At 32.8% G+C, this 25,096-nt stretch overlaps 1 protein-coding gene across 1 annotated transcript in view; it reads left to right on the top strand.

Moving 5' to 3' along the window:
• LOC145678976 (piezo-type mechanosensitive ion channel component-like) overlaps positions 1 to 25,096 on the top strand; it is an 89,694-nt gene that overhangs the window by 15,522 nt on the left and 49,076 nt on the right. The window contains exon 5 of the mRNA XM_081749579.1: positions 107 to 315. Coding sequence (XP_081605705.1) covers positions 107 to 315 — 209 coding nt within the window. The remainder of the gene's footprint in view (positions 1 to 106; positions 316 to 25,096) is intronic.

The raw sequence follows: 25,096 nt of genomic DNA, 5'->3' as shown, positions 1-25,096 counted from the left end.
GATACATAGGCTAATAGAAAAGTGATAAAACTTGATAATATATTATTTTGACTTTCTTTTCTATCAAAATTGTTGTTATTGTCTTAAATTATATCCTGTTTTACAGAATCGACGGATCTGGACTCAGCAAAAAGAAGAAAGAAAATAGCAGATTGGGCACGTAAAATTTCTACTGTATATAGAAGACTAATGGCTAAAGTTTGGATATTTGTGGTAACAATTATGTTGGTTGCAATAGGACTACAAGGGACAGAGATTGTTGTCTTCAGAGTTGTATACGTAGCACTCTTTCTTGTTTTTGTGCTACTTCTGCAGGTGTGTATGTTCTTGTTGCGTTGGTAATTTTCAGGTATTTTACTGCGATTAGTAGAACTGGTAGACATCCAGTTTGAGCCCTCATCCAGCTTTTAGTGTTCCATGTGACATAGAACATCTGATATATTAATACAATTTTAGAGATAGTATAGTAATAGGAAAACAGAGAAGCGATTGATAATAGTGAATCCCAAAATAAGTAATTTAATTTTTTTTCTTGATTCCATTAATTTTCTGTTGCCGGTTATTTTACTTGTATTTAGATGCCCCACAATTCATGATTTCAATATTTCATGGAATAGAAATAGACGAAATTCTTCTCAAATGTTATCATTTATAATATTGATTTGAAAACTCAAAAGCAGTTCGCTACAATCTATTTGCTGATCATTTCTTAGGGCAGAAGTGAAAAGTTAGCAACTCATCTTTGGGAGACTACAAGGAAACTAAACAGAAATGTAAATATGCTGAAAAGAGATTACCGTATCTTTTTTATACTTGTTCCATCAAGATTCTAGAATGAAAGTATAATGTCATCCAATTCCCTAAGTTCAAGCAATACAGTTAGTAAACTCTAGGTGGGAAATTATTAAACAAAGGCTCTGAAAAGAGAACTTACCCTTCCACTGTTCTGGACGAAGAAATACTGTAAGTCTTTAAAGTGACTGAGGCATTCCTGATACAATTTGAAATCTTATTGGACCTCAAACATACTTAAAAATCTAGTTACACGATTAAAAATAAATTAATTATATGTCAATAAATTTAATTAACTTAAACTAGAAATACAAATCGCTGAGCAAAGCAACGTTTATTTAATAATAATAAATGTGTAACAGTTACGCCAACTAACTGAACATGTTGGCTTCATCAGACACTGTAACAAACAAGAGGGAGTTGCTTATAAATATAAAAGGATCCTAGAAGTTAGTTCTGAATGCAGATTGGCTGGTCAGAACTGACTCAACCAATCGTAATAGAACCAATCAGCGTTCAGAACTAGGATCCTTTTATATTTATACGCCACTCCCTCTTGTTTGTTACAGTGTCCGATGAAGCCAATATGTTCGGTTGGTTGGCGTAACTGTTACACATTTATTATTATTAAATAAACGTTGCTTTGCTCAGCGATTTATATTTCTAGTTTAAGTTATTTAAGATAGCTAAGCTAGTATGAGTTATTACATTTAATATACATATCTTTTGTTATAAATACAGTATGGAAATAACAAATTATTAAGATATAAACTCATCAAAGTTGTGTTCTGTTTCTAGTTTTATTAGCGGATAGTGATAATATCGTCGAGTTCTGTATACTGCTACCTTTGGCAAAGCATTTAGATAAAATTGATTAGAAAATTTGAGGTATTTGTTTTTATCTTCTGTGACACCTCAGTTCCCTAATTCGTCCTTTCTGGATGTTCTAATGAAGGCGATAGTATATTAAAGTCACCGAAATTATAAACTATTATAGTAGATTGGGTAGCTAACTTCTGGCCCACTTTCCCCCCCACCCCCTAACTAACAAAAACTATGAAGCCGCCATTGACCATTACACTTTAACACAGAAGGATAGCATAAAGCCCCCTAACTAACAAAAACTATGAAGCCGCCACTGACCATTACACTTTAACACAGAAGGATAGCATAAAGCGAGATTGGGTAATTGCACTACGCATATGCTTTTATGACATTTAAAAATCAAACAAAAATGAACTAAGTATTTTGAATATTTTATATTTAATAAATCATGAAGAAGTGTGTAATTTGCGGTGAATTAAAACAATACCAAGAGTTCTCTAGAAATGGTAATACAAGACGAGATGAGTGTAAAGCATGCCGGAATAAAATGAGCAAACAAAATGATGAAATAGAAAAAATGGGCGCGTTTGCTTATCATGTTGTAAATCCTGAACAATTATCTGAAAAAGAATTTAGAGACTTACAAAACGAATTGAATGATATCAAACTAATGTTTTTAGAATTTTACATCGACTACAAGAATGGGAAAGCTCAACTTGATGAAAGAGCAAAATATCATCTTAATAAAATACACGAGCTGTGGAATAATGCATTACCCTATAAGAATTTAGACTACTATTTTAGTTTTAAGAACCATCATATCTTTATTAATCATATCAATAATAAGAAGTGGAATGATTATATAAGTGCATTTTTGAAATGGAGGGTAAGGATGATGCCTTATTCAAATTGGGAGTAAAGCTAAATAAACATTTGTTTTATGAAATTACTCATAAAACGCTTACATCTAAAACTTACAACCTAAAATCTTACATCTAAACCTATTTCTCTTCTATCTTATAGTGTCCCCATGGTAGAGTATCTATCCCATTCTTTAAAACACATCTCTTATCATCTACACAACTTAAAGCTAGCTTATTTAATTCTATACTGTACAAATCGTGCTTATAACTTCTAATCAAGTTCATCTTCTTATAATATTCTTTTTGGCTAATCAAACAGTCCTTATATTCGTTAAATGAAAGTTCTTTATACACAACACTCTTCTTAACACCTTTAGCCTTCTTACAACACTTTTCTTTATCGAACTTACCTTTAAAGTCTTTATCTGTTAAATCTATTTGGGGGGCTTTTATACTGTACATCTTACTTCTTAAACCCACAAACTCTTCTATGATTGTGCCTTTAATCTCATCCTTCATTTTACCAAGTATTTTCTTATTGATTTGCGGTATCTTATATTTGTTATCTTTAGGGTAGTCACTGGTATCGAAGTAATCAATGTAGTTTTTCATGTCCTCGTACACATCTTCTGTTTGAATATGGTATATATAGCTATCAGTATCTGTATAACATACTTCTATTTTGTCTTGGTATTTTGGTTTCATCACATTGTAATGGAAGTCGTACATTAAATATGTCGATAGATCTAAGATACTCATTCCAACATATATTGGTTTATTGAAAGTTAATTTTGTTTTATTCATTATGATCGCACATAGATTCTCAGTATAAATAATTCTATCTTTAAAATTTGGTTTAGCAATTAGTTTTTCTACTCTTGTTGGATCACATTCTATTTTTATAGGTTTACATCTCTTTCTAATATTTTCCATAGTCTTTCCAAAAACTGAATTGTTCATGAGCTTATAAAAGTCTTTTTCAAAGTCATTTGTTGCTCTAGTTCTCATCTGCGTGTTTAAATCAATATATTTCTTTAACCAATCTGATTGTTCGAACTCTATTACTCGGTGTATCTTGTTAAGTTTTAATCCAAGTGAAAGACATTGTTTTAGGTTTCGATAGTGAATTACATATTTTTCTTTACCATATAGGGTTGTTAAGAGTTTTGATTGTTTTGAACCAGGTGGACACATGTTTTGAGGTGCTAATGGGTAGTCTCTGTGATAGTCATGCAATTCTTTAGGATATTCAAGATCAACTTCTAATATGTAACCAGTATCAGAATCATCAGGTATATTTGTGAAATCTATTTCTCTTATCTCATCTTCACTTAACCATCTGAATCCCTTATACGGCATATATTGACTCATTGCCCAAACATACAAGTTATTAGCATCTAGATACATTAAGTAAGAATCTTCATTATTCTTATTGTAATCTTCCATATACTTATTGTTTGCTTTCACATATCTTTTTGAGCATTGACTAATCCCGCCTCTTATACCTTTTTCTATCATCAATACCATATCGTAATCAGTTAATAACTCTAGTTTTATAGATGTCATCTTTAACATTGCATCCCAAGCTAAACCTGGTGCTGTCATATACCAAGCTGGATCGAGACCATAAGCTTTAAGACATGTTTCTCTAAAGTTCTCAAACACATCTGCTAATAACAACACATCGGTTTTTAGATATAAGTCATGGTATTGTCCGAGATTCTTAATTTTAAATGTTTTCCACACTTTCTTTGCATGCTTATAATCCTCATCGCTTATATGTGTGTTGTTAAGCTTGTTGTAGAATGCTTCCTTTGGTGGTAATTTTCTTTCTCTAAACCTATCCCAATTGTTAACATAATCGTACGGATAAACACCTTTTCTTGTTACAAGGTTAAATTGTTCTTCATCAGGATAGAAGTGTTGTGTGTGCACCATTTGTTCTCTCGTTAGGTTTGATGATAATTTGTCTAAACTACATGCCATAAATCTAAATGAATCTACGAATTTTAATTTGATAGTTCCAACTTTTTTACTGAATGATATGTAGCGTTGCTCGTTATTAGGTATTAATTCTATTTGTTCTTTATTACATCCTAGCTCTTTTATAAACAAGTGAGAGTCATATCCGGATAAGTTGTGTATAATCACTGGTACGAACTTAGGTATTCTAACTTTCAAATTACAGTTGTTACATAATGCAGCTACAAACTCTCCTGTTATATGATCGTGATGTTTAACTTTATGGTTTTCTGGTGTATATTTTACTTTACAGTAAGAACAGGATTCTTATTGGTTGAACTCTTTTATCTGTTTACGTGTTAATGGTAATTCATTATTTTGACTATATATGTTTGATATTTGTTTAGCTTCTTTCTTTAACATTCTTATGAACTTTATTGCTGCATCTTTACCTCTATACACAACAGGATTAGTTTTACTCCCATCACTTTTTACAATATAGTAACAGAATCCAGATGGTTTGTGCTGTTGATATTTTTTGGTATATGGCTCGTTATCCGGATAACATTCTTTACAACCCATAACTTTATGTTGCAAACATTCAAAATCAGCGTAAATCGTAAATGGCAATTTCATCGTAAATTGATAGTTTTTAAATTCAACGTATGTATCTTTCGGTGGCATTTCTATCTTAACAGCTTCGTGAGTGGAACAATCTTTTTCGTGTTTATCTAATGCACATTGTGAGTAAAAATATAACAAGCATCTATCACATAAGTATTTTCGAGCTCTCCATTTAGTTATTTGGCTGCTTACTAATATACTTAGATCTTTAATCCAACAATAGTGTGTTTTAACTTGGTCTTCATTTTGTTCTTTTACATATAATAAATTCACATGGATGTCTTTCTTGTTTTTAGTATGATATAAAACGTATATTGTATATTTTCTATCATCACTATATGTATAAACGTTAAATGATATATTGAGCCGTCTTTCAATTTTTGGGATGTCACTTAGTTTTACAGGAAAATGAATATCTTTTAATATTGTTTCTAAGTCTTTAACAACTTGCTTGTACTTTGGTGGTCATTGTGGATGTTTCTCAACAGGATGCAAGGCAGAGGCAATTGAATACAAGAAACATTTTTCATCTTTGTTCTTTACATTGATAACAGCTTTTTTCTTTTTAATTTCATTTGGTAGTTCTATGTATGATGATCCTCTATATGGTGCATATTTATTAAGAGCTAACTCTAAGTAGTTTATATTTGTAAGAGCCCATCCAGAACCTCTAGCTTGGAACTCATCCATTCTTGCTCGTAATATTTGTTTAGCATCACTTAAGAATTCTTTTAGATTGGTTGATTGGAATACCTCTTTGTTATTAATGTTGAAGTAAATGTCTTGAATCTCTTTACCTTTCTTATATTGACAGCTTATTAGGAGATTAGCCTTTAACGATCCATGTTTTTGTAAGCTGATGTTCAATCTATTTATTAAAGCTTTCGATGTTGAGGTGATATATTGCTCTAGAGGATCATGTTCTTTGTAATCTGTTGTAAATCTCCATGTTTCTAATCTTGATTTGAATGCTGTGCTTTTAAGTTTTACATCGATTGGTACTGATTCAACTTTGATTCTTGGTTCTTCAAATACTTCTTGTTGAAATGGGTATATATTTCTAATCTGCCTTCTGCTTTGTTCATCGTCATGTTGTTTAAGAAGGTCTATTAGTTCTGCTTTTCTTAATCGGGAATATCTTCTGATTCCCTTCTCTTTACATTGGCGCCTTAACTCTATTACAGTAAACTTATTATAATTACTCATCTTATTTGTTATATAGAAAATCTTCGTTAGTACTCTTCACCGGGTTATTTCAGTTCATTTTCATTTGTCCTAGTACAACGCTTAACATTGTACACTCCTGCCATTGTCTACATATTAAGCGTTGTATTAGAACACGGCTTTCATGGGATTAACCCATCAAAGTCACGTATACACATTTAAAACTGAATCATTTTTGTAAGCTTACTCATCATCATCATCATAATCATCACTACCATATTTGTATTCATCATCACTACTCAAATCAGATGTTTTTTGTTGCATTACTAATAACTCTTTTTCCTTTAACAGTATTTGCTTCTCTAGTAGCGTTGCTAAGAGTTTAAGATCATGATGAATTAGTTCAAGTCTATCATGTATTAAATCAAAATGTGCTTCCATATTTGTTATATAGGAAACCAAGAAAAAAATGAAATAAATTTAAAAATCTAAGAATAAAAACAAACATGACTAGTGCTAAGGAAATATTATCTTACAAACCTATATTTGATTGTGTATGTAAATATTTAGATATTGGTTGTTACAATGATAAAGACAAAATAAATTTTAGCGTGTCCATAGGTATGTTAGATCATCTGTTCAAGAAAGAACTCATTTCTCATACAAAACATTCTCTATGCGAACGTTATGAACTTGTCTGATGAAATATTAGATTCACTGACTGATGAACAATGGCTATCTATAGGCTATGATGATTATGAGGAGGAATATAACTATGATCACATTACAGAAGACTTCATACGCAAATATCTGCAGAAAGTTAATTTGAGTGAAATATGTTTATGGAAAAATTTATCGGAAGAGTTTATAAGAGAATTGGCTGATAAAGTTGATTGGGAGATTATTTCAGGAAGTCAAGACTTATCAGAAGACTTTATAAGAGAATTTGCAGATAGAGTTGATTGGAAAGAAGTATCGTATCACCAAAAGCTATCTGAAGAATTTATTAATGAGTTTATAGATGAAGTTGATTTTGATGCTATATCTTACAAAAACGAACTCTCTGAAGCCTTTATACGAGAACATGCAGATAGAGTTAATTGGTGGTACATATCTGGAACTCGTCAATTATCAGAAAACTTTATAAGAGATTACGCTGACAAAGTAGATTGGGAAATGATTTCAATGTCTCAAAATTTAACAGAAGAATTTATTGCAGAGTTTGAAAGCAGAGTTCAATGGACTAACATTTCAACTTATCAAGACCTATCTATAGACTTCATATATGCATATAAATATTTTGTGGATTGGAGAGCTATAATAAGAAAATATCATAATAATCCCAATTTAGGTGATATGTTGAATGTAGCATTCACTGTTGCAGCAGAGGGTTAATGCATAACTAATTATCTTTTATGGCTATTATACCATAAAAGTTGTATGTTTGAAAGGGGTCCAGTGCTGGTAGACCCCCAGTTGTAACCAAATCTTCTTCTTCTTATAAGAACGTACGAAACTCATTGCCTTTTACCTTTTTTACGCCTATTCATCTTTTAACTCCAATCCTTTTAATTGTTCGATTACTTCATCATCTTGAATTTCTTCTATAACTTCTTTGATCGTGTTGAGTTCACACTTGAAAAATTCACCTTTGTATTTAAATTCATCTAATTGTTTAGGTACAAGTGACTCTAACTTTTTAGCATCATTTGTCTTATACGTTTCTTCATAATAAAATAGCTCGAAGTCAAGTCTAAACTCATTAAACTGAGCTAGGCGTTGTTCAAGGTTTTTTGTATAACCCACTTTATATATATTCTTCTCTTGGTGCTGTTTGGTAGTTGCTATATAAACAAAACCTGATTTATCATTATCTTTTTTCAATTGAGACCATCTTTTTATTTCTTGGAACAAGTCTGGATGAACATATGTACCCGTGATTATCCTTGGTCTTCCTCCTAAAATCATGTAATATATTTTTTTAAACTGATACTTTTCTTCTAATTTTTTTATTAGTTCTTTTGATTCTTTATTTCTCAACCAATCTTTAAACGGCTTACCACCATCTTGACACAGCTTAGTAGCATTGAAGTAACCAGTCTTCTTATCTATAATCAGTTTAAAGTCGCCAAACAAACCATACCAGTAATCATCTTTAATTTGCTCGTAACATATATCGTTTAAACTAAGAGAACTATCCATAGTACCCATATTTATTATATAGAAAATTTTTATTTTTAACTTCATTTTCGTTACCTGCTAATTTTACTGTGTAAGACGAGTTTCTGAAGTTCCCCCTTTAACAATCTTAAAGTCATCCCTACGAATTCGTTGCAATGACGCTTTTTCTTAACCAGTTATCAAGCCTTTCTCCACCTTTGATTGTGTACATAGAGCGGTTGGTAGAATCGTCCCCATTGCCTTTTTTTTGATAATTTCTACAGCTGGAATTCCAGCGCTGGAAATGTACATTACAATCGTAACCAGCGCCAGATATCCCGCACCGGCTTTGGGGGTTTGTTTGTTATAATACAACGCTTCGTACTTTGATGGGCTAACCCATAAAAGCAATGGTATATTTAGTTTCTCGTATTTTTATACTTAAATGTCTCTTAACTGAATAAACCTGTCAACAAGATCTATATCACTTAAATCTGTGTTCATATGCGAACCGTGCCAAGTTATTCTATCATCATAGCGTTCTTTAGCTCTATTGTATAAGTTGATAGAGTTTGGATCGTCGACGTTAAGCAGAATACTCATACTTGGATACTTAAGTTTGAGTTGTTTAATCCTACTTTCGTAATTGCATGTTTGTACTCTTCCAACCCAATACTTATATCGTTCTATTCTTTCTTTTTGATCTCGTTCTTCCTCGTCATAGTAAAAGAGTATATTCTCAAGTTGTTCTTTAGTAAGGTTTTTCTTGATAATGAATAGCCTATGTATCTTTCCTGGATCTTCTGTATATGGTGCTGCAACTGTTTTAAGATAATCAACTTTGCTTTCTAGTTCTTGATTGTACAATCGTAATTGCCCCATTTGTTGTTCTATCTCTTCTACTCTTGATTGTAATTCTTCTTGGTCTTCTTGAATCTGTTTAAAATTAGAAACGAAATAGTCTTCGATGATTACAGAACATTTTTCGTAAAAGTCATGTGATGTCCAAAAAGCAATAGCTAGGAAAATTCTTTTGTATACATATGTGCCAGAAATTAATAAATCTTTCTCGTTTGTACCTTTTGGCTCTATATAATACGTTAAATTTAGCCTCCTACAATTATAGGAAGCTAATTTTTCATTGTAGTATTCCAATAATTCTTTAGAATCTTTATTTTTCAGCCAGTTGTCAAACCTCTTACCACCACTCTGACACATCTTAGTAGCGTTAAAATACCCTGTACTCTTATCTATAATCAACTTGAAGTCACCATACAGACCATACCAATAGTTGTCCTTGATCTGTTCATAGCAAATATCATTTAGACTAAGTGAACTATCCATAGTACTCATATTTATTATATAGAAAATCTTTATTTTTAACTTCATTTTCGTTACCAGCTAGTTTTACTGTGTAAGATGAGTTTCTGAAGTTCCTAGCTTCGGAGGAACTTATTTCCCCATGTGCAAAATCCCACACAGCGAAACCAAACGAAGCAAGCAGATGGTACTAAATTTCAGAAAATTTTTAGCCCCTCTGTATTCGGAGGTCCAAAATGGCTGATGATGATCCCCGGTTTTCCGGGAGCCATGCTTTTTCTCATAATATTCAACTTGTTTCTTAGATCGTTTATTTTTTAACCAATGATCAAGCCTTTCTCCACCTTTTGACTGTGTATATAGAGCGGTTGGTAGAATCGCCCCCATTGCCTTTTTTGATAATTTCTAAACCCGGTATACCGGTACTGGAAATATATGCTATGAGAGTAACGTTTCATTACTGTGTAAGATGAGTTTCTGAAGTGGCCGGAATCCCGGTCACTTCGAAGTTTGTTGTGTTGTTAATTTTCGATAATTTCATCGGGCCGAATTCGGTCCCTGGAAATATATGCTATGAGGGGTAGCGTTTCGATACCCTTATCTCATTTAAACATTTATATTTACACTACACTAAGGAATACAGACCAGACTCGTTGATGAAGATTGTATGAGGATGTACACTTGACAATGTCCTGGAAAACGGGACCTTGATTTGTTTGTATGTAACTTTGTCTTGGAGCGACCCCTCGTATATGAGGAGTCGCTTATTTTTTGATAATTTCCACAGCTAGAATTAGATACGTAAAGCAATCACTCATATATGGGGAGTTGCTTATTTTTTGTGTTGTTAATTTTTGATAATTTCATCTCCTATAATACGAGTGCTGGAAATATATGCTGTGAGTTCTTTTGATTCTTTATTTCTTAACCAGTTATCAAGCCTTTCTCCACCTTTGACTGTGTACATGGAGCGGTTGGTAGAATCGTCCCCATCGCTTTTTTTCTGATAATCTCCACAGTCGAAATACCGACCCCGGAAATATGTTATGGGGGTATCGTTTCGTTACCCCCTTATCTCATTCGAACTATCCTTTTATGGCTATTATTCCATAAAAGACAAACATTTATATTTACACTACAACATTACTCTTATCTATCCAACTATTATGTGAATCATCAAAACCTAACCATTTGACATATACTTTATCACCTTTTCTACCAAGTATTCATCCTTATGTTTCGTCTTTAATAGTTCTGGTTCGTAAAATCTACCTTGCACATCCTCTTCTTCTAAATCTTTAATTCTATATGTAGGTGGATTGGATGGAATAACTTCACTAATAACAAATACTTCTGTTGACCAATTAGGTGTATATCCTTTCTCAAATAACCCTTTCGACTTACTTATACGAACATGATCACCTAACTTGTATTTGGGCTTAACACGCTTATATTCTTTTTGATACACTTTCTCCAATATTGTTTGCTCATTCTTCTTATTAACTTCTACAGGCTTTAAACCAATTGTTCTATGAATTTGATGATTATACTCTTTAACTAGTGTTGGTAATATCTCTATCCACTTATAATTCCCTTGTGTTGTGAACCTTTTCCACATGTTCTGCTTAAGCGTTCGATTAAATCTCTCAACAACAGAAGCTTTCTTACCACTATAGGTTGAGTAGTGATTAATCTTATTTTCCTCCATCAACTTCTTAAACTCTTTATTGTAAAACTCTTTACCTTGATCTGTTTGTAAGTTACTAGGTTTTCTCGTTCTTAATATGGATTCGAATGCTTCTGTAACATTCTTCCCACTCTTATCTTTAACAGGAACAGCAAACGCATATTTCGAGAACACATCTATAATCGTTAGCAAATACTTATAACCTTTATTGATTTTGGAAACGCCTTTTAATACTCCGCTATCCATTTCTACAAGATCAGCCTGCCAAAGATCATCGATACCTTTTATAACTACACTTAATCTGTCAAAGTTTTTTCTAGATGGTTTGTGAATTTCTTCTACAATGTCTTCTCTAACACCTTTACCTTCTTCTAGTCAATCAGGCTTCCTAACGAATTGAGTTTTAGTAACACCACACACAGAACAAATACCTTTCTTTAGATATCTTCCATTCTTTGTTTGTTCAATTCTAATGGTATCTTTCTTCGTATCTGTCTATTTCTTACACTTAACACAATACATCCTGTTTATTATATAGAAAATCAATAACTACCGTTGTTTAATATTATGCTTTCAACATTCTCACCATCATCATCACTATCTTCGTCTTCTCTTTCTACATGCATAAGAAGCAATAGCAATTTACCATGTTTCAGATCAGAACCTTTAGATGGCCTAACTGCTAATAGATCATTTGTATTAAAGTGTAATGGAAAAGTTTCAACTAGAGAACCATTTAAATATAGATCTATATAATACGTATTGTAAGATGACTCTATATGCATTAACCTACCTTTATAAAGAAATTTGTATGCGATAGATAATGTATTAAAAAGAACGGAGTTTCAACATTTTCTGATATCAATCGACTATGAAGCTCAATAACATAACTCCGTTTGGTGAAGTTAAGCTCTTCTTTCAACATGGCAATATCTTTTCTCACAACTGCATTATCTAACTCTGATGTCATTTTAACATTACCAAAGATATCCATATTTATTATATAGCAAACGTCTTTAAGAAAGCTCTCTTTCTATGTACATTACAACAAACAATAATTGTCCTTCTTCCATAGCAGAATTTTTATTTGGTTTAATCGTAATTATATCGTTCTTCTTAAAGTCAAAAGGTATCTCTTTAATCAAAGTATCACCCAAATATATATCTAGAAAGTATTTATCCAAACTTAAGTCCATGTGCATTATTTTCCCATTATAGAGAAATTTGTAACCGTTAGAGAGATTAAATATTCTAAAGATTGGCTCCTTAACGTATTTAACTTTTAATCGATATAGTAGAGGCATGGTTTCTTTCTGCATAACCAATTTAGTAGTATCCATCCTAATCTTTTGAAAATCTTTCTTTATGTATGTGTCTTGTAACGTTTCTAATGCATCTTCAAATCGTTTTCTATCGTTCTCTAATTGGGCTTCTATTGATCTAAGTTGACTTACGCTAACAAGATCATTTAAATTCTCCAACAATTTTAATTTTTCTTCACTAATATCAACATCACCTTTTCTATCTTTAACATTACCAAATATATCTATACTCATTTATTATACAGAAAATGTCCATCCTAGTTTTTCAAAACATTTCTTTAACATCTCTATTTGTCTAGGTGAGCGTTTAAAATCAATATCAACATGAACATCGTGCTTTTTCAACAGATGGTGCAATACACATTTCAAGTTAATAAACAATGCTCTTTCCGGATACAGCTCCCTAAAGGCCTCGTGTAAGTTTTCGAAGTCGCTTATAAGTGTTTCTTCCATATGTTGTAATTTTAATGGTTTTTGATCGGTAAGGTGATAGTGTATTAAATAGACATCATCATAATATTTTGTGTATTTGTTTTTCTTTAGTACTTCTAGAACATCCTTTGTTGATATTAAATCTCTTGGTATATCTCTAAGTTCATCATTTAACACCTTGAGCACCTCTTCGGGGACAATTCTATCCTGTAAAGCTTGCAAACGAGATAACTGTAACTTAAATCTTTTTATAGTATCGTACCAGGGTTTTCTCGCACAAGCAGCTTTCGTTTCTTCACAAGTACTGTAAACCCAACCACTCTCTACACAACAATTATCACAAATGTAACTACTCATACCTCTTGTTAATGACTTACTACCACAATAACTGCATTGTAATGGACTAGAGCTATAATTCAACAACAAGTCCTTTAACGTAATTATTGGACGTAACTTTTCTAACTCTTCTTCCGTGTACAAAAATTTTGGTATTAACCTTTTCCATAGATCAATAGCATTGTATACGTTGTCTTTATCTTTTAAGTCTATCTCGCTAACATCCTGAAAATACTGACAAAAATTATATCTATCTAGTGTATCTAGCTCATCCTCATGCTTCTCAAAATATTCTAAAAATCTATTGTGTATAGCTTCCATATTTATCTTAAAGCAAAACTTTTATGGATACAAACCATAAAAGCACTTAATCATTTTTAATCATATACATAACGTCGCTAAAAGAATACCCTTGATTTAGAAGATTTAAAACCTTAACACAAAGATGACCACATATAACTGAGTTAAAGTCTTGTATTCGTTCGTCATTGTAGAATAAGTTTTCAGTACCAAGATATTGTACCAGTTGTTTAGGAGGAACACCACCATAAGAATCGAACACGTACTTTGTTATCTTTCCAATAGCATATCCAATGAGTACCAATGTTTTCTGATTTATCAAGGTTAACTACACCACACTCATTTATATAAGGTTTTTGTGGAAGTTCATCACTCATAAATACACCTCTAAATCGTTTTATCTTTAATTCTTTAGCCAACCTCTCTATATCGAAGTTGGTCAATGGTTTTAGTTTTTTGACTTCTTGGGTTTACCTGCCCCCTGCTTTTCTTCCATAGCCATATTGTGTCTTTTTTGTTCTTCAAGTTCTTGTTTATTCTTCTTAGCATCAAGTACAGTTTTAGTAATCGCTGCTGCACCACCTGCTAATGAGCCAACTGCTCCTAAAGCTGCTAGAATGGCTGGAATTGTAAAGATAAAACCGCCAATATGCTCTTTCTTAATCTTTTTCATTTGTGCAGTAGTTAAAGTTAAATCCATTCCTTTACCTTCTTTAATTTTCTTGGCTTTATCGTTAAGTTGTTTCTTTGTTAATACATGATCAATATTTAAATCCTTTAGCTCGTTATAAGGAACACTAAACATACAACCTTTAATAGAACACATCTTCCTATTTATCTAAGAGAAAATCTTGGTTTGTAAAAGTACAGTTGTTGTTGCTCCACCAAAATCAATTAAGGAATCATTCTCATCTCTTATCCTTATCTCAAAATTATCGACCTTGTCTTTGGATATAGGGAAAAATAATGGATAAGTAGGCTCGTAAATAATACTATGTTTGAACTCGGCATCTGTTTTGAATGATGCTATGATCCCTGTTTCTCTATGTGTGTATTCTGTATCTTTAACAAACATGCCATCTGCTATATTACAGTGAACATTTATAGTATCAAACGGATGAAACTTTGGCAACTTACTTCCAATATGTGTTTTGTTCTTTTCTAAAACTTCAAAAACATTAAACCCGAGGACAGTGCCTATACTCCCAATTGTAATATCATTACTATCAGTTGCAATTTTAACTCTATTTCTTAAATGATCTTCTGATAATGTTATGTTGATGGATTGAGATTTTAAATATTCATTAAGACTGTTTAAGCTGTATTGCCCTTCTGGTATAAAAACTTGTCTATCACCATATGAGAAACTGTTTTTTTGTGTTGTTATGTTTGGTGTCAGATATGTACTGTAAAACCCAACTAGTCCTATACTTAAATAGTTGCTCCTGTTGTCTAATTCGTAATGGAGTTTCTTCTTTAAAACAGAAGTATCACTCGTTAGCTTAAATACCTTAGCCATTTATTATATAATAAATGAATGAGTTTGATTTACCTAGAGATATTCCAAGAGAGAAAGTAATCAAGCTAATAGAAGATGTCATTCGAAAGTTAGAATACAGTTTAAAGAAGAAAAAGAGAAAACTACAAATTGTTAAATATGCATACTACTCTTTGATCACGTTATCAGTTATTCTTTCTGCAACAACTGGGTTTATTAATATTTTTATACCTGTAACAATTTACTCAATATTAACAACGTCTCTTGCAACTGGAAGTGCTATAATAACAGGTTTGTCTTCGAAGTTAAACATAAGCAAAAGAAAAGACGAATATAAAACCATTGTCACTTGTATTAACTCATTTAAAGAACAGTTAGAGATGATAATAACATTGAATGGCGAAATGGATAGCGAATATATAAAAGATACGTTGCTTAAGATCAGAGAACAACTTAAAGATATAAGATCATAAAAGGTGCCTCGCTGTATTCGAATGTCCAAAATGTTCTTAAGAGTGAGCAAAACGCTCACCCTACAGTTCATCCTCAAACTGTTTGAAAGAGGTCCAGTGTTGGTGGACCCCTGATTTTCTCTATAATAAATGAGTAAGAAAACTATTAATTGGGATGTAAAAGAGATGATAAAAGAAACAACAGCTAAGAAAAGAAATGGAGAGCTTATACCTGATGATGTTCGTTGTCTTATCGTGGGTCCGTCGGCGTCTGGTAAAACGTTTTTGCTATTTAACTTCTTATTACAGCCAGGTTGGTTAAACAATAATTACTTCTACATATATTCTAAAAGCATGAATCAGCCAAAGTATGAGCAGTTAAAAGATCGATTTGAAAAGGCAGAACTAAAGTTTAAGAAGCAAATAGCAACGTTCTTAAGCAGTAATGATTCTATTGTGCCTATTGATGAATGTGAAAAATACTCTGTTGTTGTGTTTGACGATTACATTTTGGAGAATCAAGATACTGTTAGAAATTACTTTACAAGAGGTAGGCATAGACATTTAGACTGTTTCTATCTCGCACAAACATATTCAAAAGTACCTAAACAGCTTATAAGAGATAACGTCAACTTCCTATGTATATTCAGACAAGATGATACTAATCTTAAACATGTGTATAATGAGTTTGTTGGGGGAGATATGTCTTATGATAAATTTAAAGAGATATGCTCAAAATGTTGGCAAGAAGATTATGGTTTCATAGTAATTGATATGACAAGGAAGGTAAACAATGGTAAGTATAGGAACAAGATAAAACACTTCTTGAACGTTTGATGTTTATTGACGTTTGACGTTATAACGTTTGACGTTCTTTGACGTTTATTGACGTTCTTTGACGTTCATTGACGTTTGTTCGTTTGCTATACAATAAATGGATGAGAAAGAAATTGAGAAGAATATCAAGTTAAAGGAGTTCTTGATAAAGGGCTTCAAATCTTGGAAGAAAGAAAGAGCAGGTATATACGATAAATTTAAGACACAAGAACAGCCTGTAATTGATGCTATTCAAAACTTGGGAAGTGAGATCAAAGAAGTAGCAGAACAAAATAAAAATCTAATAACTGAACTTGTTCCAGTTGCACATAAGACGGCTTCAATAGACCCCAGTCTACTAGAAACACCTAAAAAGATAACTTATGATAGTTCTCCAAGTAGTAGTAATACGCCTATAACGGGAGAAATAAAACAAATGAGAAAACAAATTAAAGACAAAGTGGAAGGAGTTGAACCTTTAACAACAGCACAGTCATTTGGTAAGATTGCAACGAAATATTATAGTAAAAGAAATGATACTGTGTTTGGAATAAGAACTGTAGAAGAAGATGGAAAAATAATAAACAAGATAGGAAATTTGGAAGTTAAAGTGAATGGTGATGATTTGACAATTAATGGTAAAACTTATAAAGGAACAGAAGGTCTATGGGAATTGTTAACGACGAATACTAGTAAAACCATTGAAGATTATGATGATGATGATTTTGAACAGTACAAGGAAATAATAATAGACTCAGATGCTGCCTTCCAAAAATATAATCGAGATAAAAAGGTAGCATCTAGTAGAGGTTCAAAGTACATTAATATTATCAAGCCTATTTGGGATAATTATATTAAACCAACTTTACCCCCAACTCCTAAAAAGAACACGACAGCTAAAAGGACTGGTGAAGGAATTAAACAATATACCGAGATACCTAAAGAATATGTATGGATGGATGACGTGAGAAAGCTTATAGATAGGCTAATTGTCATAGATGGAGAAGAAAAGGCTGGAAATCATAACTTTTACAATGAGAAAGTAGGTATAGTGAGTATGATTAATAATAAGCTTTCACAGTTTATTCCTAATGATCCAAAAGGTATAGGTTATTTGATTAAGATCTTAAATACATTACCACCACGATTCTGGAATGATGAGAAGCTTGGGAAAGGACTAATGAATAAGATTTTAAACATGAAGGGAATACCGGAGTTACATATACCAGGCTTCAGATTTTGCGGACCTTTTACGAAGCTTCAAGAAAGGTTAGAGAGAGGTGATGAAGGTATTAACCCATTAGATGAGGCTTGTAAAGAACACGATATATACTACAGAGACAATAAAGATACAGAGTCAAGACATATTGCAGATAAGGAACTAGAAACTAAAGCATGGAAAAGAGCATTTAGTAGTGATGCGTCAATTGGTGAACGATTAGCTGCTTTTGGGGTTGGTACTGCTATGAATGCTAAGGTTAAGTTGGGATGGGGATTATAAGTTTTTTGATTGTTAATATGACCTTCACATGTGAAGGACCAATGATTCTTTTATGGACATATCCCATAAAAGCGTTGTTTCAAGATTTTCTTTATAATAAATGGATAGTGTTGCGAGCTACGAGTTACAGAGTTTTAAAGCTAACACAAGAACATTTAATAATTTGAATGAAGCTAACAAAGATATTGAGTTCGATTTCAGTGTGGGTGATGGGTTCGTACATCCACACAAAGCAGATTGTCATATGACTTTTGAAGTTGGTGCATCAGCTGGAGGAACATTTAGTGCAAATGATACTATAAAACTTGTAGATAACTTCTTCCCATTCTTCTTTTCTCAAATTGAGGTTAGAAAGCATGGTGTTGTTATAGATAAAATCGAACTACCAGGGATAACATCTACAGCTATCGGAACATTAAAGATTTCCAAGCCAGAAGTTGAATATTTAAAACAAGCAGGATTTGAAACAGATGATAAACTTGGTCTAAGAAAGGACTTTAGCGTTTTGTATCCATTAAGATTAATTCCAGGCTTCTTAAGTGATTATAAAGAGGTTATGTGGAAAGGTGGATTGAGAATAACATTTACAAAAGCTAACAACAATAACGATGTTTTGTACAAATGGACTGGATCGGGAGCAGCTCCTCATGATGGAAAAATAACAATAAAAAGTATGGAGATAAGAATGCCTATTGTTGAATACGAATCTAATTATGAAAACAAGTTAAAGTTGAGCATTCTTAAAGAACCAAAAATCATGTTTTCATTCCATACTTATCAATGTGTTCAAAAGGCTGTTGTAGGTTCTTTCTTGGAGTTTGATGTTACTACTCAATTTAATTCTAGACAATTTGATATGCCTGATTTCGTAGTTGTAATGTTCCAAACTGATAGAAGCGGCAAACAGCAGATGCAAGTAAGTTTGATCATTGTAAGGTAAAGAATATCTATCTTAAGAATGGGAGGAATGAGGTATTTCCAAAAGAATCAAGAAACTTAGATATTGCTAACAAGGATTACTTTAAGATGTACGAAGATTATACTGCGTTTAAGAGAATAACGTGTGGCAACACCGAAATGTACTATGATCCTAAAGAGTTTATAGACAACAGGCCAATGTATGTGATTAATTGTAGTAAGAGGAAGAATGTATCGGTAAATGAGAGAACAAACATAAAGATTGTTGTAGACTTTTCAGAAGGTGTGGCTGGTGATACTATATGTTATGCGATTTTAATTGGGCGAAAGAACTTTACATATGATCCCAAGAATGAAAAAGTAGTAGAAGAGTTTTAGTTAGTTAGCAAAATATCAACGGGCATAAGGGTATCGAAAAGATACCCTCAAACTGTTTTCATTAACGATTGTTTTATGGAAGTTTTTCCATCAAACGAAATTGATAAAAAATGATTAAATATTTTTTGGTGAAGATAAAAATTGAAGCGTGACCGTTGATTTTCTATATAATAAATACGATGGCAAAACACATTGATTTTTTAAACAATCTTGGAAGTCTTGAGCAGAAACAGGTTATTGGATTAAGAGAATTAGAATTAAATACAGAATATAAGATTGTGAAAATGGAAAAGATTAAAACTAAATTTGGAAAGAGCATATTAGCCGAATGTGAGAAGTTTAAGATTTTTCTTCCACCTAGATTTACAAAACACTTAACAGATAAAATGATTGATGAGATCGTTAAAGATGGAATAAAAATCAAATACACTGGTCTAAAAGGTAATTATCCAACTGTTGAGTTCTGTATGTAAATCCAAAAATGAACGAAAATGAACTAAAATATGTCGTCACAAGTAAAAAATGGAGTGTTTAGAAATGGATCCTCAAAAAAAGTTCATTCTTACTAATAACTTCAATATAATTGTGAAAAATGTGCAAACCGAAGTTCAAGTGGTTTTTGATATTAACGGCTGTCTATTCAGCTTGAATTACGATCAGTGGACAGAGTTTAAGAAGTCATTGTTTCCTATAGAGAACGAGGTTAACAGAAGATTCCATTATCAATATCCGAACTTGTAATTTTAAGTATGTTTTAAGTGTTTTTATGGTGATAAAGCCATAAAACTAAGACCTTTGGATATACAAATACAACTCAGCTATTGAATGCTTTCAACTCTAGAGATGTATGTGGAGAAAGAAAAAACGAAAATGTGTGGAGAGAAATACATCTTGTATATGAAACACTAGCGCACGCATGTGGCACGTTTTGGAACTAAATAGTGGCTCTGTCGCCAACGATGCTCACAGCCAAAGTCCGCCGTGTAACAGCGCGAAATGTTTCGCTCGGTTTCTGATCGTTACGAATCGTTAAGAGAGGAAAGTTTAGCGAAGGATACAGCGCTCGAGCTATGTTTAGCTGTTAATTTCAATACTAAGTATATGAGAGGCGACGTATATGCCACCGTTAATCATTCTCTCTCTGTTTTCTATTGCATAAACCTCTCTGTCGTTCAGAGCTGATGGGAAGGAGAGAGAGAGAATGAGAGAGAAAAAAAATTGGCAAGCGTCCAAGTTTTACTTCCTCCTTCTTCCTCTTTGCTATATATGCATATGTGTGCTCGACAGCTGATATTGTAAATGTGTGTGTGTGCGATTGAGCGGGAGTGTATATACATATATCTGTAGTATGCAACATAGTAAACTTTATCTTATAATTCAGTTATTTTTGAACCAATTTACACCAAACAAAAACTATTTTTTCAATCAAAGACAGCGCTATAAGTTGTAAGTTTTAGATGTAAGCGTTTTTATCATTCTAAATGTGATAAAAGCAAGTGCACAAGGTACAATACTCAATCTACTTTGCGCTCTGTAACTTTGTTAAAGTACAATGGTCAGTGGCGGCTTCATAAATTTTGGTAGTTAGGGGGTGGGGGGAAAAGTGGGCCAGAAGTTAGCTACCCAATCTACTTATTATAATTGGTAATACAACATTATGAGTGTATACAATCTTCGTTCGGTTTTATCAGAATCTATCAAAAGTACTAGATTTGAGTAATTCAAAACTTGAAGTATTGCTATAGAAGAAACAATTATATGAAGAACGTTGCATCTACTTTTAATTGAAGATTTTAACGCTGATCCTTCACTACTTCTTTTTATATTGACTAATTTGTTTCTGTGATTGCAATGTTTGAACAATTTAATTCCCAGTCCCAGAACAAGTTACCTTGTAGTACTCTTCTCGTTTCTTCGAACTAAATTTCTTTATTTTATTTGTTTCGCATGATATCCCATTCAATCTTATTTTTTAAATTTATCTCTATTGTTAATACAGTGAGACCTATTATTAACAGTATTTCACGGCACCATATTCTATTTTCGTTGTGGCCAGGTTTCCTCGTAATATAGATCTCATTAAATTTTAACAAAAAAAAAAGAATGTATCGAGCACATATCGTCATACAACATCTAAACATACCTTAATGAGGCTTCAACAATTGATTGAAGGTTTAGACCAGGGATGGCTAACTACGGACCCACGGGCCACATTTTCGTGCAGCCCTCGAGAATATAAATGTTAACCATTTTTAAATATATTTTATTGAGTAGATAAAAATTCTAAAAAATAGTTAAAATGTAATGACTTGGACTAATACATAAGTGAATGTATGTTTTAGGTGCGGAAACAAAAATTAAATTTAAGGCTAAAAATATTTAGGTTAGTGTTTTGGGTACTATTTCTGTTCACGCCACAGCGTGAAAAATATGTGGTTGTGAATATTCTTAAACGTCAGTACCATTGAGGGCAGGTTTATGTTTTTACTTTCGATTTAAAATATTTGTTTTCTATTTCTTTCATATGTTTTCATGTTTGAGAAATTATCCAATATATTTTCATCCAACCTTGATAGTGTAAATATATTTCTAAGACCCGTTCGAGGGATTTCGTCATTGAGAATCTGGCAAATCTGAGTCTGTGTCTGAGACTGATACGTTACATCTGCATACTTCAGAATGCAAGATGATTCCTCAAGAATCACATTATTTTGAGTTGTCTTTTGAGTTAGTGCTATTGCGGACTGAAAGTTTCAAGATAAGTGGGAAAGTGAATTTCTTTTCATGGACAATCAAGATACTGAACTACAGTATCTTGTGTGTTTATAAGGTATCTCGTGTCACAACGAAAACTCCGCAAATTTGACGATTTCTGGGGTAGAATGTCATGAGTATATGCTGTAACAATTATAACCTATTATTTTTCACGTTATATTCCAGCCTACAGTCCGTGTAATTTTTAGTTATGTCAACACTATCAATTACATTAAATCAGACACGACTACTTATATCACTATTACCTTTATTCTCCAAACTCTTCTTTTTTCAGTTGTCATAGCAACGTTTAAATTAATAACTATCTGATGTTACGCAGGCACGTAGCCAGGATTTTGCAATAGGGGGGGGGGGTCCGTGACGAAATACTGTGGTTATTACACTAGAGGCTCGATCATTCTAAACAAATTACTGGCAACATATATTTGTTCGTTTACCCGGGATTTCGTAATGGTGTGGGGAGGGGAGTGACATAAAATACTGTGGTTACACACCAGGGGATCGATCAATCTGAACTATTTTACTGGCAACATACCCATATTGTTTTTTTTTTTTTAGAACAATAAAATGAGGATATGTTAGTAAGTACTTTAATAAGAAAAACTGTGAAGAAATCTTGAGTAAAAGAATAAAAAAAAGGTATTGAAAAACATATAGTCCTCCGAGATCATTCGAACTCGGTTCTATTTGTCTTCTTGTTTTTCTTATCTTCGTTTAATGCAGTCAAGGATAGCAACGAGATCTCTTTCTGGGGTAAAGACATCCTATAAATGGATTAGTGTTGCCGCGAAATTCAAAACGGCTCATATTATTGGTGATTCTGGACATTTCTTAAGTTCTTCCTGAGAGTCTATCTTATCGTACCGGTTTATCGATTGTCATTTGTAGTCCATAGGATTAGCATGAAAATAGATGGAATTCAGAATGATTCGTTACAATAATATTCATTTTCAACTTGACTCCCCCCCCCCCGTTTCCTCCACACAAAGCTCCTCATATTGGGGCGTTTACACTTAGTCGATTTGCGTTCGATTCAGTTGAATTGACGTCACTTTCAACTTAATCGACCGTGTAAACGGGACTTCAACTTAATCGCTTGTTGATCGAAGGCGACTAATCGACTGGCAACTGAATTGAAAGACGTTCTATTTTCTGTGGTTGAAATAATTGAACACATCCATCGATCTGATTCGGCCTAGTTGCTTCGATTTAGTGGCAAATGCAGCGAGTCGAATTAGTTGTGCGACTAAATCGACCAAGTGTAAACGCCCCATAAGAAAGAGAAACCAAACGCTTGCTGTAGCTTTATATTTTTGACCCTGATTCATCTTTTTCTCGTTTCTTTTGTTTCATCTTTCCTTAATATTTTCATTTCTGGATCCGAAGGGGGGGTTCCGGACCCCCCGGACCCACCCCTTGGCTACGTGCCTGTGTTACGGTAACTAAAAGTATCGATCATACATATATATCAACATACTAAGATTAAATCTTATTTCTTTATATTTAGAATCAAAATCTAAATTCTTCTTCTTCTTCTTCTTCTTCTACACGACAGGTTGTGTACTTTTAAGCACCGTTGCCCAAAACCAAGATATAAAAATAGAAGAAATTACAAAATAGATATATAATATCGTTGTAATACTATAAATGTAAAGCGAAGTATCATATGTAGTTGCGGCCTTCACTACATAGAAATTTCTATGATGCGGCCTTTTAGTTTAAAGACTTTGGCCACCACTGGTTTAGACGACTATATTTCGAAGAATTGATATCTTATTTTTATAGAAAAGAAAATATCTTGAACTGCTTGGGTAATTATAAAGCATCGTATGTGGAATGATCCTGTTTCTATGATACATTGTACTTGAAAACTGTTAGACAAAACTAGAACTCTAGAAGTATTGTATGTTGTTACGCCTATTAACATAATACTGTCTAATCTTAGCTTTCCAATCAATATCTTCTTTAATAATACCTCTGTTCAACAAACTATGACTTTTTGCCAACATTCAACGCTTGAAGAGACAACTTTAATTAGATATCACTGCCTAACAAATAAACACTTTTTTAATACCTCAGAAATCAAAATAGGTGATTCTTAAGGAAATAGTCACGCTGATCTCGAAAATCACCACAAGAATGTCCTGTCACGCCAGGTTCAAAACATATGAACAGATTTATTATTCGCACTACCTCGATTATCCGACATACTTTTCGGGATATTTCTCAGTCCCTGTTCAACCAATTTACAGCAAATTTGGAGGGTAAGCTTTTAGGACTATCTAGTTATGTCCCTCAAAATTTTGTACAGATCAGTTGAATAGGGGCTGAGAAATAACCCGGAAACTGTGTAAGATAATCGATGTCCTACTGTATTATACGTACCGGTACTTCAAAACGTTTCGATACAGACAGGGCCGCTGCGTGAGTTGTAAGCGCCCGGGGCGAGAATTCCAAGGCACCCCCGCAGTGTGTTGATGAGAGTTTATTCTGTACTCCTACATTTAAATATGGAATGTAAGATCATAATGTTAGATAAAAGAAGTTGATATGATGTCAATTTTTAAAACTGAATGCCTTTCGTAGTTAATGAAAACAGGTTTTGAATTATTGAAATCTAGTGCAATTCTTGTTTATTTTGAACTTGATACACATGAACATGGTAATAGCATAGAATATAAGTATACAAATAACGATACAAATATTAAATTTCAAGATTTAAAAAAAAAAACTCACAGAGGTCTGGAGAGAGTTCCAGTTGACTAATCCTAGACAATGTTTTACATTTCCGGTAATTTTCAAAATCAATACTCAATCAGGAGTCCATCAAGGATCTAATCTAGGTACCCTGTTGTTTCTTCTTGTTATTAATCATATTCCTCTCTGTATTAAAACTTCTCAAGTTCTTCATTTTACCGACAATCTCAAATTATACTCGAAAGTAAGTTCAATTGATGACTGCATGAAACTT

The sequence above is a fragment of the Thermobia domestica genome, chromosome 2 (genome assembly GCF_964235325.1).
Source record: "Thermobia domestica chromosome 2, izTheDome1.hap1.1, whole genome shotgun sequence".
NCBI lineage: Eukaryota > Metazoa > Arthropoda > Insecta > Zygentoma > Lepismatidae > Thermobia > Thermobia domestica.
This window is presented reverse-complemented; position numbering and strand designations above follow the sequence as displayed.